General features: G+C 34.2%; 1 protein-coding gene across 3 annotated transcripts in view; it reads right to left on the reverse strand.

Moving 5' to 3' along the window:
• BEND5 (BEN domain containing 5) overlaps positions 1–17,578 on the reverse strand; it is a 586,011-nt gene that overhangs the window by 524,637 nt on the left and 43,796 nt on the right. For all 3 annotated transcript variants that reach the window (XM_040564872.1, XM_040564871.1, XM_040564873.1), the window contains one exon: positions 14,613–14,737. In XM_040564872.1, coding sequence (XP_040420806.1) covers positions 14,613–14,737 — 125 coding nt within the window. The remainder of the gene's footprint in view (positions 1–14,612; positions 14,738–17,578) is intronic.

The following is a 17,578-nucleotide window of genomic DNA, read 5'->3' on the forward strand; positions in this document are numbered from 1 at the left end:
ATAACTAAATTATTATAATAACTAAATTATTATTGGCAGCATGCAGTGTGATCAGTGTACTTGGGATATGTGTAAAAATCATAGATAATGTATATTTATCATCAATATATAGCTGGATAAAAAGTAGTGGTCAACCAGACTTACCAATAGTTGTATTTGAACAGCGATTTAGAATATTTCTTTTTGGACGACATATCAAACATTCAGTGTATTGAGGTTTTCCCAGAAACATTTCCTAAACTTAACGCATTATGATTTGTCAAGTTCAGAAAATGACATTGGTTTCTGACAAAAGACAAAATGACAAATGACAAAAGGTGTCATGAATGAGAACATTTTAGGTTTTTTCAGTATTTCACTATTTATGGATTAATCTTTTCACCTAAGTGAATATAGAAAAATGTTACCATGGACAAATGAGAGTACTAGAAAATCTGCATCTTTGTAAAGCTCTGATACTTCAGTGAGAGCAATGTACAAGGCTGGAGTGTTCATTTGTCACTGTTCTCAACTGATTTCAGCTGAGTTCTGTACTAATACCAGTGTACATCAGCTCATGGCAAAGAAACTTCGTTGTGCCTGTTTGACTACATTATCTGAAAATTTTTATTTACATTGCTCAGGTCACAAGCTCTCTGAGCAAGAGTAGCATAAAAAATTTCCATTTGTCTTATTTTAACTTACAGAGATATTTTACTTATTAGCAGTAACAGTTATTTTTGTGGTATACATTTTTTCTTTTTAATCTTACACTCATTTCTCCCCACAGAAGTTCTCTGAAGTACTTCATTCTGAGATGTTCTTATGCATGAGATGCATGCAGATACAAAAACATAGCAATTTATTTAGAAAAGAATGAATGCTTGAAAAAAAGGAAACAAATTCAAATAAACAAAATCAGTATAACTCAAACACACACAAAAAAGAGAATTGCCCTAGGAAAATGTTGCAAACTTTGCGGTTGTTCTTGTTAATTATACACTTCACCTACAAAAAGAAGTAAAAATATATCCAGGTATAGGTAAAAATTTTGTTCATTTTCCACAAATAGTACGTCTTTTAATAAAATAATTTTGGGGATTAATATAACAGATTTACAGCTTGATTAGCATTGCATTATATCGGAAAGTAAAATGGCTGTATCATTTACTGTGTTCCTATCATGTAATATAATATCTGTAACAGCATGCATGCTCTCACAATATTCTAACTTTACATTACTACAAAACACAATTTTTAAAAATTGTAAAGGTCTGTACAAACAGGAACGTATTTTAATACAGAAAACTTGACACTATCACTGTACTTTTCTTCAAAAATGTTCATTCCTTTCTTTGACATATTTTTGGCTTGCACAACAGGGTGCCAAACATTTGTGACAGCTTACAATAGAAAAACAATATTGCTTTTAGTTAACAATGTTAGCTATGAATATATATTGACAGCATTTTCACTGCAGATTTGCTGCCAACATAATACAAAGCAAATAGCATTCAATATGTTGGAACACTCAGGGGAACTAAAGAGTTTCAAAAACAAATTTATGGCATTAGGTGCTGAATGCTAAATCTAATGAAAATGCAAATTCAGAAGTATCTCCCGCACATACTTCATGCAAAGGAATACAGTTTGGCAAAGTGATAAAATAAAGATTGTTTAAATCAGGAGAAAATTATGTTAAAATGCCTCTGCTTGTTTGACTTTTATAAAACCAGTTTTACCACAAAGATTAATATTTTTCCTAAAGTCTTTCTGCTTTGTTTCCTTCAAGTATATCAGAGAAAGATTGTTAACAAAAAAAAAAAAAAAAGCCAAATTCCAAACGCTCCCAAATGTTTTGAGGAAATATATATATACATAGGTGTGTAATTTTAATATTTGTAACTTTACTACTATCTATATATGACACAAGCATCACTGTTCCCTTGAAAGAACAGAAGCAAAGTTTTGCTGCCAAGTCTGTACATTTATTATCATCTACAGAATAAGCAATGCAGTGTATAGAAAATATGATTTAAATCTTATTGCAATACAGTAATGTACAGCATGTTGCAGTGTCATCTCCTATATATTAAAAGATATTTGGTAAACCAAACATTTATTGACAGTACTTTAAGTGACATGACATTAATAGTTTTTAAACCATTTATAAAACAAATTAAGGCAGGTTAACAATACCACACTATCGAGAAAGCAAAAACTGTTCAAATTTTGTAGCTGTCAAATTTAGTTTGCTATGAATTTGCAGATGTTCTTGATATTTATAATCACTCATCCACTATCAAGGAGTTCAACAATTAAAGCTAACAGTATTTGCAAGACATGAAAACATTATGTAAAAAAGTAGGAAAAATAAATTTAAATTTAATAAAGTTATTTAAAAATAAGTTTAATTTCTACTCAGACAATCAGTACCAGTTAAAAATACAACTTAACTACAATGGCCAGCTTTTGTTTCTATCATAGCTGTTTTCTTTCTTATTTTTCCACATAAGAATGACTGCATTTTATTTATTGCATTTCTTATGTAAAGCTCTATGGGTTACTTGCAAACTAAACATCCTGACTACACAAATGACTATAACTAGAAGAAATAAGAGGTGAAAGATAACATTAATGAAACTGTTTGCAACTGCTTGGGTCCTCTTTGTTTCAGTTTAAATGGCTTTATTAAAACTTCTGATAAATTCTTGAAAAAAAAAATATTTTGCTCTATCAGATACTTACAGTTTGCAAAGTTCTTTCCAATTAATCTAATATTCCCATAGTCTCTAATCTTCTAGTAAATGCTCAAAAAATACAGATGACTAAGACTTAGCAATCTTGATATTTTCTTAGATAGCTATAAAATTATATAGTTCATGGAAAAAAAATTAAGTTACCCTTCAGTCCAACTAAACCGCTGAAACATATTTTGTACATTCTAAATAGAAAGAAGAAAAAAATATGGAAAAAGGTATCTTATTTGTAGAACAATATATGTATTTAACCACTGAAGTGTAAAATTAGTATAATCCATAATTATAAAACACACAAAAACATTCAACAATTTATGAATGTCAGGTATATAAGAAAGGTGAAGGTAACACAAAACCTGTTTTAGGATCAAACTTGGCCATCACATACCATGAGACCCATACTACTTGCTTATTAGAACAGTCTAAGCTACAAAATTTTACAGTGTTTCCCACTATGGTGAGAGAGACACAATTCTACATTTAGACCCACAAAGAAAAATCAGGAAGTGCAAAGCTTTGTTTTTTGCTAAGCTATAAATTTGAAAACATACTTTCTAGTACATCAAGCACAATATGGACCTGTATATTATAAGCATCAAATGAGTAATCTTTTTAAAAGCTGAAAGACTCTTACACTGGTGAAGATGGAGTAAACACAGTTAATTGTTAACATTCCCTCCATCTCTTTTCACTGACTGTCAGGGAAATCATATTTTACATTTTTTTCAGAATGTGCTTGGAAAGGATTTCCTGGTACTCCACACTAAATCTCACTGAAGGGTGACAACAGAAATCAATATGCGTCTCTGAGGAATAATCTAGCCAAACATTTACATTTAGAATATTCATTTGTATTTATGCATGAGAAATTCTTGGCAAAATGAAATTCTCTTCCTACATGTATATGATCTCTTTTTGTAGGCTGATTTTTATAATGTAGGCTTTAAATCAATAAAATAAATATATATTACTCAAATTTTTGTGATAAAAACAGGTAGACTTCATGTAAAATAACAATTTACTTAGGTAAGTAGCTGTATTAACCTTTACTTCACAGAAATTTGTTTGTCCTTCTGCAGCCATAGGGAAGAGATGGCCCACAGGGAATGGCTACTGTATCTGAATCCTAGCTATTCCAAACCCATGGAACTGCCATCCCACAGGCCTGCCAGGAAGGATATTCTGTTTAATCTGGCTATTGAAGCAATTTAAATCTAACACGAGGCAGTCAACATCAATGTAAAGTTTCAGGGGCAAGCATGTCCTATCATAAATCCCACAATATTCTGTAGTCCTCTGATGTTGGGATTAGTTTTGCCCCCAGAGTTCACAGAAGAACAGAATACAAACATACAAGAAGATGCAATATAAGCCACATTCTACTTCCTGTATCGCTTCTGATGATAGTCTTGCACTAAAGTGTGCAAAGGCATATGGAAACCTGCTAGGAGAATCCATACCCCAGTCTATAAAAAAAAAAAAAAAAAGTAATAAATCTTTTGTGTGAAGCTTCATGTGAGTTTTCACCAGGTAGTATGAGGACAATGAACACAACCCTCTACCAAAACAAACAAACAAAAAAATGTTACTCTACTAGAAAATTAAATAAACATTCTGTAGAAAATCACCATTTCAAGGCAAGAAAAATACAGTAAGATTTGTCATTCCAATAAAAGCCCATTGTATTGTGTAAATTCAAGAACCTGAATTCATGGACCTCAGTGTTCAGTTGGAGGCTAAATGTATGAAATAGGAAAGAATGATGATAAAATATTCTTCTTACAGTTGAAAAATATAGTAAGGAAGTGGTTAACTAATTTGTTGTCACTTATCTTAGTAAACTAGTGGGGAAAAAGGAGACCACAAACAGAAGCAATAATCCTGCAGTGACTGGCTTACAGAAGACAAATGTTTGGGGGCAGATTATTTATATTGCTTACACCAAGCTACTAAAAGCTTTAGAAAGATTATCCTTTCAATGACAATGTAAACTATATTCAGCAACATACACTAGATTTAGCAGAAACACATGCAGTTGTTTTAAATCTATACTGAGTAAGTTCCGCTGTATATATATCCTTTAGTAAAAATAGTAATAAAAAACTCATTTCTACTTGAAAAGCCTTCTGAGTTTTAGCTCCTACATAACATAATGCATATTTAGACTAGCACGTTATTTAGTAAAAGATGTCCAAACAAGATGATTTGATGTTGGAATAGTCATCTCAGAACAACCAGAGCAATGTAAGGTAAAATAATTGTCAAGTCAATCTCTCGCTTACAGTTTATTGCAGAAATAAATTGAACTCTGCTCTAGCTTTCTGACACGTAATTCTGATACTAATGGGTTCAAATCCATTTCTCTTTGCTCCCCTTCCTAACAGGAAGTTTATGTAATACTGTGTCAGAAATCTACCAGTTACTGGCTAATGTTTCCCTTAAATAAAAAGTCTCTGCCTGTAATAGTATTAACAGCTGCCATCAGTTTACTGTAATGAGCTGCAGTTCATCATGGTAGTGCCACTATGAAAATTAGAAGCTTCCATGGAGCTTCTCAATTCACAAAAAAAATTATCAAAGCCATCATGAGCAGCCGTGTAACAGCAGATACTGCCTATCTAATGCTTACAGGCCAGATCTTAAACTGATGTAACTGTACTCGATCATTATAATTATAATCAGTTGATGATACTGTGTTATGTATCAAAAACCCAGTAGTTATACTTTGAGGGTCAATATTTAATTCCATGTTATTTTTCATAATTTCTTAAAGCAAAAAATTGCATATTCCCTTTTTTTTTTTTTTTAACAGAAAACTTCACAGTATCTTCAACAGAAAGATTAAAATATTTTTGGCTGCAGGAAACAATGATTTAATTATACCTATTGTAATATCTTGGGTGACCTATACAGTGCAGAATCTTCAGTTTCAATTAACATTAGAAAAGAAAATAGATTAGCTTCAAACCATACCTTTTTAATTTCTTTCCTCCTTTAAAAAAATGAAACTTAAAGCTTGATACATCCAGAATTTTATAAACCAAGCAATGGAACAAAATATGTAATTGTAACTAGGATGGATTTTCTGGGGCATTTAACCCCTTATTAACTTTGCTCCCACTGAAATCAATGGGATTTCAGTTACCTCATTCTACCATAAGAGACAAATGCTATTTTCAGATTCCACTGGCAAAAATAAAAAATATCTTTTGTACAGGGTTGAATTTGATGGGTCGTTTTACATCTTTTTTCCGAGAAAATCTCTTTACCTGCCCTTCAAAATTACTGGTAAATATAGGGCATACCCAGGCTTCTTAAAGCTTCACTAGGAAGAGATTTTAGGATTGCAGAAGAGGGGAAAAAATAGACCACAAGTTACTAACTTGAATAAACTGTATAAGTAAGTGGCAATACATGTTTATAAAACCATGAATATATGCAGAAAGTGAGCAGATAATTAATTTCTTATAACACAAAAATGACACAAAATATTAACCGTATATTTTAAAAAGAAAAGGAAGTACTCTTCATACAAACTGCATGATTAATCTGTAGAACTCATTGCTTTGAGTTCAGAAAAAGTACAATCAAATTAGATAAGAATGACACATTTCATATAGTCTATCTATGCCTGCTAAAAACAGCTGTCTGGGGGCAACCACTACAACGAACTTGGTGACTTCTGACAGCCTGTACCTAATTTAGACTGGTGGGAACTCCATGGTATTACAACATGCCATGTTCTGGATCTATATTCCAGGCTATTTCCTGGAATAAACAGTATTGACACTACATGCTTTGAAGAAGGTAAGTTTCCATCATTTAGTGAGTTAGGCCAGTTAACTTAAGAGTAGGACCAGTTGCTCATGATTCTCTTGTGCAATCCAAGAACAACATGATTTGGATTCAAAAGCCCTGAGTCATGTTTGGCTTTCCAAAACACTTGCAGAAAAATGTGCTAAACACTGGGATTAAAAATGAGTTGCTGGTTGATGAATGAATCCATATTGGCTAAAAGGGTTTATCAAATGCACGGTCTTTTCAACAAAGTGCAATAATATTACTACATCCTTGTGGCACTTGTTCTGAAGGAGGCTATAGGTGCTTAGGATCACTGAAAGATTTACCACTCTTAACAGTTCCTTTGCTCCCTCTAAAGGCTTCCACACAAGCAAAGTGAAAAGCACTTAGTGAGTATAATACAGCACTACACTAACTTTCAAGAATTTACTATTCCTGTTTATATTAACTTTTCCATTTTCACCATCAAAATTCAAGTTTTCTCCACTTTTTCCCTGTTTATTGTAACGTTTCAGAAATGTAAAGATGTTCTGTGCATAGTGACCCAATATTCGGTCATTGGGTTCATATTGGGTTCTCATGTTAAAATTACAGGTAGCAAACAACAGCAATGAAGGTTTGCAGGATCTCTCTAATCCTAACTCCAACAGTTAAAAGAAGAATATGGAATTACTGAAGGCACATTCTTAATACACTCAATCACAACCAGTTGCCATAACACTGGCTGCTTCACTGTTCTCTCCAAATTGTTTCTAAACTAATTACATTCTATGGAATATCACTACGATTTCCTTCTTAGATTTTTTTTTTTTTTGTGGCATCTCTTCCTTCTATCATAGCAGCTGCACCACTCCTCTTGGTGTCATCCAGAAACTTACTGAGGGTGCACTCAGTCCACTGTCTATGTCATTAATAAAGATATTAAACAGTACTGGTCCCAGTACAGACCCCTGAGAGACACCAGTCGTCACTGATCTCCACCTGGACTTAGAGCCACTGACTGCAACTCTCTGAATGTGGCCAGAGAGCTTATTCCTTACCCACTGAATAGTACATCCATCATTCCATCTCTCTCCAATTTAGAGAAAAGAATGTTGTAGTGGACCAGATCAAAGGCCTTACAGAAATCCAGGTAGATGACATCGGTTGCTGTTCCTTTGTCCACTGATGTAGTCACTCCATCACAGAAGGTCAGGCACAATTTGCCCTTGGTGAAGTCATGTTGGCTGTTTTGAATCACCTCCCTATCTTCTATATGCCTTAACATGGCATCCAGGAAGATCTGTTCCATGATCTTCCCAGGAAGATCTGACCTGTCATTTACACAGGAAATGATTTCCCTCTCCCCATAATATGAATTAATCTGTATATATTTTGACTTGGTTTTATCTTCAGGTTTCAACAATCTCTGCATAGTATCTCAACATGGCTCAAATATAGAATATTCTGCATGGGAAGATAAAAAAAAAAAAAAAAGAAGAAAAAAAAGAAACTAAAAGCAGGAAAGTTTAAAGATTTCACTTTTATTTCTTCAATATGATTTTTTTTTCTTTTTACTTTAGTTCTATGTTTCCACATTCTGATGTAAACACTTTTCAGTCATAAAAGCAGAATTAAATCAAATTTGTACGGAAGACAATTAACACTGGAACTAAAAAGGAGGTATTTAATCACAAATAAAAAAGTTTTTAAAATGAAAGAAAAGCAAGCATGTCACATCACTGACATCAAAATCATCACAGTGCTGATTTTGTTTATGGCATTTATAATGTATTTTTGACATTCGGAGTGACAGATGCCACCATAATAGGAAATCAAACACACCTGGCCATTAGTTTCCTGCAAGCAAAAAACAAGTGTTAAATCTGAAACATACAGTATGCTTGCAATAATTACAAAACACTGACATCTAAAACTTTCTTATAGACAACTGGAATAAAATAAGTTTATTAATTTAACACTCTCATGCCAAAAGAGAATATTTCATCAGGACAGCATTTGTTTTACTAACATTGAATATTGTCTGTGTCTACTGACCTATCTGTATTCATTACTTTTCAAAGGATAATACATGTCATGACAGCTTTGGATAATTTCATGGAGATGCACAGTATATTGTACTTACCAAAGCTTCACACGCATCCTCAGTCTATTCCAAGCACAACAAAATTATTGATCCAAAATAAAATTATATGTACTTGAGAGGATTCCAACTTGGAAGAATCATCGTTTATAAATCTAATTTTATACATGACCAATATAGGCACAAGCTTCCAAAATGGCAAAATTATTTTTCTTCAAAACTGCAGTATGTTCAATTGATTTTTTTTTAAATGTTGAGATGAACATACAATCTATCTTAAATGTCATCACTTTGTTTCTTATTTAATTAACATTTCATACAGCTTCTTCAGTAAATAAATAATTACTTCAATCACTATACATTTCGTCTAACCCCATGCACCTTCGAGTTAAAACAAACTTATATCACTTTCCAAAGTAGAGGTCATTGAAACTACTTTTAGATATTCCAAAGGCTCCTCTTTATTAATCCATTATGTTTTTTAATATACATTTCAGACAATTCAAGCATTTCCCACAAAAAAAAAAAAAAAAAGGAATGTATCCATATTATCACATGCTATGGTTCCATGAGACCTTACAAAATATGCATCATGAATTTGGCTATGCCATTCTTACAGTTTTTTAAAGCTGAATGGCATGTACCATATGCAAGAATAGTTTACTTACCCTGTAGTAACTACAATTACTTAAAAGACGTTGTCCAACAGCAGTCAACTGTCTATCTCATGTTTTCAAGGTGGATAGATATGTATGTACAGCAATTCTCCACTTAGGATCTCTGTGACGTTTTTTTTTAGGACAGTAATAAGAGGCCTGAGCAAACTAAAAAATCCAGTAACAGTAATAAATAATTACTGAAAATCTAATGAATTAAAGACACTAGAGATTTTACAGCTTTTTTCTCTCACCATCACCCCAGGCCTCCACCCCCACAAAAAACAGTGGGGAAACAAAAAAAAAAAAAAAAGAGAGGGGGAGAAAAAAAACTAACAGTAAGACCTCTAAGCATTTATAATGTCCAGGTATGTTATTATCTGTCTTACATTTGCACCTTGCATAACTTTCTACAGAAGGTTATCCTTTTTCCTGATCTATATTCATACATAATAAAAACAAAAAAGCAAACAAAATATCTTCAGTCAATATTCAATTCTCAATCCAAGTGCAACCGAAGTTGAACAGAGAGAATGCCTTGAAGCCTTAAGCAGATACCATTTTGTTCTTTGATTTTAACTTTGTTTTGGATTGATTTCATAACTGTAGGTAATGATCACATCCTAGTTGCCAAATACCTATTTTCCTCCTCTATCCTTCTCAGTGTGTTTTGTCACCTTTGTGATTAAGAACTCATAATGCATTTATGGACACTTTCAGAACAAAATTTGACACAATTGGGAAACCCCTTATGTTGAAAATTCTTTTTTTAATCTCAGTGAAAAATTTCATTTCTGAACATGATTCATCAGACAGCAGAGTTTTTCAGAGTACATACACATACAGAATATATTGTATGACTCAGATGGGCAATGCTATAATATGGTTGCTGTTCTTTAGAGTAATTAATATCCTCAAAAACATTTTTAATCACGTTACTTTATTCAACTCTTATCTCTTCTCAGATTTATCAAAAGTAAATTTTCCAGTACAGAGATCACCTTTTTCTAGAGTGACTACAGTATCTGAAACAATGAACGCCTACTACTTGGTAGAATTTTTGGATATGACCCCCAGGAGAAATAATTACTCTTTTCATCTATAAAATCCTCCAATTCTGGTATTCTAGTATATTTTTATAATTTATCACAGGTAAACACATTTCTTTTTTTCTCAGTTCTCAGACAAATCACTGTTGCTACTAAAACCTTTAATTATAATAGCTTAGAAGTAATCGTTCACCTGAAGCACTGTCTATTTAAAATACTTGAAATGCAAACTGAATGTGGCATTTGTTTATCCAATTTCTGATTCCACAGAGAAGGAGTTTAGTAAAGTTGTAGACAGTGTTGTAGGGGCCAAGGCTGAAACTAAGAGGAAATAAATTCTGCCCAATACAGAGCATTACCTAGAAATAGACAGTAGCTTGCGAAACATGAACAATTAGAGAAATTGGAGGCTTTGCCCATCAGAATACATGTTCCACAGCAAATCCTGTTTTCTTCATTCTTCCTTTCATGGTTGTTGTGAGTGTAATCAATGCATGATTATAGGCCTTACATATAACATATCAAGGGTTTTTTTGTTCTTTCCAATATCGGTGTTAATCGAATTCACTGAACAAGTGACTAAAGAAATCCACAGTTCAGATCTTATCTTACCTGTGACTTGCAAGTCAGAAACCATATGGGGAGACCAAAAGGCCAAATGTTACATCTCACAGGCATCTTATATGATAGTTCTTTCTTCCCATAAATATAAACCACTAGCTATTTTTTTATATTTTTTCTTTCCTATAAATAAATAAATAAATAAATAGAATACAATTTAAATGATAACGAAATGTGTGATGTTGAAAGACCAAGTCATAAGGAAGAAGATTGTTTACCAGTTTGCAATGAAACAAAAGTTCTACCAGTTCTGCTATAGTGTAGGGAAAAGTAGCAAATATCAAATAAAATAAACTTATTGTAAAATGCTAAAAATAGTTCTGAAAAGACTGGGGCTCCCATTTCTATGCTACATAACTTAGTTCTTTTACCTGCCCTTCTTGCTGAAGCACAATGGTGACACACATAACACAAGGAAGGAAGCAATCATTCTGAAAAAGACTTATGCACGATAGTGAACAACAAATTAGGCGTGGGTTTCCATAGTGATAAAAGCAACAAAAGGCTGCTGCAGTTTTCAGCTGTCTATTCCAAGACAGTTACAGAGCAAAGGGACTAGAGTCTCTTCTCCATAAACTGGGATGTCAGTGTACTCAAAAATGCCCGTTCAATTTTAGTTCCACATTATGAAGAAAATATTGAAGGAATTGGAAGGGGAATAATAATTATAATAGTAATGATAGTAATGATAGTAATGATAATAATAATAATAATAATAATAATACCAAGAAGATCTGCAAGACACAAAAACGTTAAGTGCTATGGATTTGGATTTCATGATTGGATTCCATGTTACCTTAAAAATGCAAATTCCAATGAGTACTTTTTCCTGCACATCTCCTCTGTGGATTATCTGATGTTGAACAAGAAATGATCTCATACTACAGCCTTTCTGGCATTGGGAACACTAATGGGGTCTCTTGCCCATCTGGCAGTCTGCTCTCCTGAAACTTACAGGAATTACTGTCCAGTGGGGTTGAAACTGGCCAAGAGTTAAAAAGCTATTGAGGGAGAAAGAAGAGGAGAAAGATCATTAGCCACACAAAAATCTAGGCTAGCAAGTGTAACATAGACAATATGATCATATAAGCCTTGTTTCCCTAGGAAACTAGGCTAAATATCAAAGGTCTGGAAAGATTCACTTATGATGAAAGTCCAAAGGCCCCAAAGCAGAAAAATACTTAAACACTTAAAGCTAAAGTACTCTATTGGATAGAGAACTGAAAGAACCATACATGACAGCTAGGTTAAGAGACAAATGATGAAGAATGTGATAATCTACAGAAATAGAAATGTTAGTCAAGGATGAAGAGAATTTATTTGTACCAAGAGGAGTTATTAACAAGCAGAATTACAAGAAGGAATAATGTGATTAACTAAAGGAAAGCTTTAGGCTAAATATCAAGCAACAGTGTCAGTGAGAGAAGTCTTTGAAAAAGGGTTTCTAGACATTAGTGATGGAAGCTCAGTGGCTTAAGACAATAAAAACTGCACTGTAAAAAAAAATAGTACTCTACAGAACAATGCAGGGGTAGTTAGATTGACAAGAATATCTATCTCAAAGTTTCTTCTTAACACTTCTCTCTAGATTCATAACACACTATAGGGCACTGAACATACTGTAAAAATCACTACTAACTGCTAGTAGAACTGAAAACTAAATCAAAAATACATCCAGTACAATTATGTGTTCCTAGTGTTTATATGACTCTTGCTTTTACACCGTTACTTTTTCATTCACTTTTTATCAATTTACCCACTGTTGGGTGTCAAGGTTTGGTCTGATGCAACAGGAGAAACAGAATGGATGATTTCTAAGTCAGATGATGAAAGGAGGTTGCTTGTTTTCTCATGATACCTTTCAAATTAATGTCATTGTGACTAAAGGTTTTAGTACGGAATATCAAGCAAGACTGGAGAGATTTGCATAATAAGAACATTTTCAACTTTTTTTTTTTTTTTTAAGTCAAAGTACATTAGTTCAGAATTTGAAGTTGAAAAAAGAGGAACAGTAAGAAGGAAATTTAATGTATACAATAAATAAAACTAATAAATTTAGCTACTATCTTTGAGTCCTCATCTAAATGGCTGAAACCAGACCTGGGATATGTAAATGCATAGATATACCAACCCCCCATGTCACCTATATGATACACTAAAAACAAGTATAATATTATACAGATAATTATTTATATATAGTTATTAAGATATCTACTTTTACAAATAAAGCGATTGAAGTTACTTCTGCATTTGTGCAACATTTTTAGGCAATACTGAATAGTATGGTTTTGGTTGTTATTATTTTCAAGCAAAACATAAAAGAAAATAATCAAAATGCACAAACCAAGTTATACAGTATGTTTGATATAGCAATTTCTAACATTCATTTAATATAGCTGAGCTGCAGTGACTAATACTGCCCGTGTCCGCTAGTACAAAGACCTAAATAAGGTTCCAGACTAGATAACGTTCATGCAGGTCTCGTTTTAACGGAAATTGGAGAGATGAAAAAAAGATTATAGGAAGACACATTATAAAAACAGACCTCACAAGTCAAACTTAATAGTGAAACCATTCTCTTTCATGTAGACAACCATGAAAACAAATATCCTGTAAGCACTAGATATACATTGTATCTTTCTACCAGATCTCTTTGCCTCCTTGAGACAGGCTCCCATTCATCTCATGACTATATAATTTGATCATAGTTGACTAAGGCACAGCAGGGGAAAGGGTCTGTCTGATAAAGTATCAGGCTCCAGGAAGATAGATAAACAATTTCATGATTTCTAGTTGTAACAGGAATGGTACAGTGGTGGATACAAAGATATTAGTTTCATAAGAATACAAATATCAAGCTTCTACAGTTTTTTTCTTACCAAACGTGTGTTGTTTTTGTTTGTTTGTTTGTTTTTTCCCATTAGGTGAAAATGATAGTCTGATTATGACAAACTGTGACAGAATGCCAGAATAAAATGTAAGGTACATGCAAAAAGTGGAATTAAATCTTTGTGGATGTCAATGTGAAAGCACAGAAGTTTTTAATTTTTTTTTTCTTATTTTAAGACAAGTAAAATAAATGAAGCAAGCAAGTTTCTTTCCCTTTTTATTTGTTTGTGTTTTGTTTGTTTGTTTTTGTTTTTATGGGAAAAAAAAGTGTTATTTAGAAGTAGGTGAATCAGTTGCCTATCAAGGTCTTTCACATTTAAAGACAAACCTCTTTCACAAGGATCACATTGACAGGTTGCTTCTGCTACAGTACACTAGAGTAACGTCTGTCTGTAGTGCTACCTCATGTTCTAGATATTTTAAATGAAGGTTTGAGTAATAGTATTTGAACAGCTATGGTGGACTTCGTTTTCATACATTAACAAATATATTTGGTTTGTGTATATTAACAAGTGTACAATACCTACTACCAATTAATTCAACTGTTATGTTATCTTCGTAATTATATCACATCTTAGTTGAAAAACATGGTGATATCTAGTCAGGATGATACCTGCTTTTATTTATAAAAATTGGAAGGATGGAAACATTTTACAGCAAAGCGATAGTTACAATCCCTGAACAGCATCTCTTTTCTTTAAGAATGAAAGTATCTTATATTCTGGAATAAGCAATCCTTAAAGTTGTCGTACTGTTTAATTTAGTATGTACTTACCTGTGATTCTTTCACATTTTCGACAGTGAAGTTGAACCAAACTCGAAAGCGTGGGTTACAGGTATCTGGTCTAATGAACAGGTCATACTCAAACTCTGTGATGTGGTCCACCCGTCCAAGATTACCTAATGAGAACATATGAAAAAGAACGTATTTTAATAACTGGCTGAAAAAAAATCCAGAACAGAAGCTATACAGAGAAAAGTTTTTAAAAATTTACCTCCAATGTTTAAAATACGATATATGTATGAGGCTTTACAAAAGTTCAGAATTATTTTTAAATGACATGATTATAACCGCAAAGTAAGTTACATATAATACATACCAGTATGCAAAATATATGTGAATACATTTAAAAAAAAAAAAAAAAAAAGACTGCAAGGGCTTTTATTATTCAATCAGTTTGACTTTTTGTCTTCTCTAATCTTATTCTTTCAGTTAAGTGTCCTACCACCCTTTTTGTTATTCCAATTTTTTTCCTACTTTTCTGATAAAGTTTCCATTTGCTGCTCATGTTCAAGCACCTCTAAAATTAAATAGTTCCCAGATTTTCACATGGCACATCTGGCCAGTGCTGTGTCCACAGATGGCCAGGACTCCATCTCCTTTGTTATTCAAAAGCCATCTTAATACAACTCCTTTACCATTTGGGGCCACTCTCACCTCCTTCCACAGAAACAAATGAGGCTATAAGGTTTCACTTTAGCTTTTTCCTGGTGAATTTCATGGAATAAAATTTTTACATGTAGTCAGAGCTATTCCCCAATGCATTACTTGGCAAGTAACCAAACTGGCTATAGAAGAAAAGTTCAGCACCAGGAAACATGCTAAGTGCTTTTAAATTGCTAACTTGCCATTTCGCTTTTGAAATGTGCCAAGAAATCTAAAGATAGGGCTTAGACTGTCCGTTTCATCTATATACTACAAAAATAACACTTCACATTTTCCTGATCAAACCCAAAACCCATCCTATCCCATCTTGCAAGACAGGGTCATTCTCAAATGCTGCTTTACATGCAAGAAAAAGATTAGCAGTGTTAAGACAACCTGTTTTTATGATTCCAGGTATATTTTGGGGGTTGGATATATAGTGTTGGGTTCAAATAGTTATTTGTAACATTATTGGAGCTAAACAACTCCCTCCTCAGCAAGTCTCATTTCAGTTTGTATGGTTGTTCATTGGTAACATGCTACTAAATATGAGCAAAAGTAGCAAAATTGGCAGATCAGCTATCTTGGGGTGGAGAAGCAGGAAAAAAAACACTTTCAAATCTGTTCACCAATATATTTTCAGGATTTCTTCCTTATCCTAAATTGTTTCCGGCTTTACCAATTGAACAGTGAACACTTCCAATCTTCCCTATTTTTAATGTTATCCTCTTCTTTCCTGCCCACAGTCTTCTTTTCAGAACAAAATTCTCCTCACTGACTCCCGCTGCAGAAATCTGCTTCATGCTAACAATCTGTTCCTAAACACTTGTCTAAAGGATACATTTGGAATATGAAATATTTGAAAAAATGGCCATATTGTACAGTGAGATTACCTTTTCCAAACATAAATAAAGTCATCTGTCATACAGGGTGCCCGTGTTCAGGCACTGGCAGGGCCTGCAGGAGCAGCTGTGAGGAGAGGCCAAGGCTGCTCCATGCTGGTCACGGCCTGCTCCAATTGCCCCACTGTAGGGCAAGGCCAGGCCTCTCAGCGACGCTGGTGACACGTCTGTCTAGGTGTATTCGAGGCAAAACATGGCACACAGGCAGGGAAGAAAGCTGAGGAGCAGCCCCCCAAGCACCAAGGCCAGAGGAGGTGGTGAGGAGGTGCTCCAGGCCAGACACCCTTGCAGCCTGTGGAGGAAGCATGCTGGAGCAGGCGGGTATCTCATGAAGGACCTGGGGAGGACCCATACTGGAGCAGGGTCAAAATGTGAGGAAGAAAAATCAGAAGAGAGGGGCTATCAGAGACTGACCACCTGCCCTCTCTCTAGGTCCCTGTGATCTTTGTTGCAGGGGCAGGAATGAAAGAGTGACATTGATCTGGGAAGGAGGGAGGGGTGAGAAAGGTGGATTTTAATTCGTCTTTCTTTCTCACTACCCACCCTTATTTCAATCAGCAATAAATTAATTTAAAAATAAATAAATAAAAAATCCCCCCTTTCAGTTCATTTTGCCCAGGAACTAAATGGGTAATTGGTAAGCGATCTTCCCATCTTTATCTTGACCCACAAGCTTTTTTATCTTATTTTCTTCCCCCCTTCCTGTTGAGGAATGGGAGAGAGAACAGCTGGGTGGTCCAAGCTGTTTAGCAGTATAGGTTGGATTCCAATTACCTCGCACGACAATAATAATAAGGTTACATGGAAATAATTATAGGGACAGGCCACAGTTCAGGTCACGGGTCACAAGCTCTCTCTGGACATAGCTTAATGCATGGGCACCCAGAGTCACTGCAACCTGAGTTGCGCATGTGAAACTGGTGGAGCCTCTAAGATTAAGGCAGCAAGCTGGATGAACACAGACTGTGAACTAGGTCCAGCATGTAAACTGCTACGTATACATGCCTCCAATGATCCCAGCCGTCCCACATAAGGAGTAAGTTATCTGCAGCACAGACCAGGAGGTGTAAATTCTGATGGAAGTATTTCCAAATGAGGAAGCAAAAGCATTTAAATTTTAAATTCAAAGCATTTTAAATTCAAAGATCATTAACAACTTAAACTGCAAGCCATGGGAAACTAAAAGATGAAGTGAATAAATAAAAACAGAGCAAAATGAGACCTTGATTTCTGACCTACTGCACATTTCAGCTTCTATTTCAACGTCAAACTGAACTGTTCTGGGGGTAGACGGCTCACTCTGAACTAATTCTTTGCAGAGTCCATAGGATCCCTGAACTAGCACTGGAGAATTCTACTGATGTCAGTGAAATCACTGATGGTGAAGTGCTGGTACACTGGAAGCCAGTCTGC

Source organism: Cygnus olor, chromosome 8, assembly GCF_009769625.2.
Source record: "Cygnus olor isolate bCygOlo1 chromosome 8, bCygOlo1.pri.v2, whole genome shotgun sequence".
Classification (NCBI taxonomy): Eukaryota; Metazoa; Chordata; class Aves; order Anseriformes; family Anatidae; genus Cygnus; species Cygnus olor.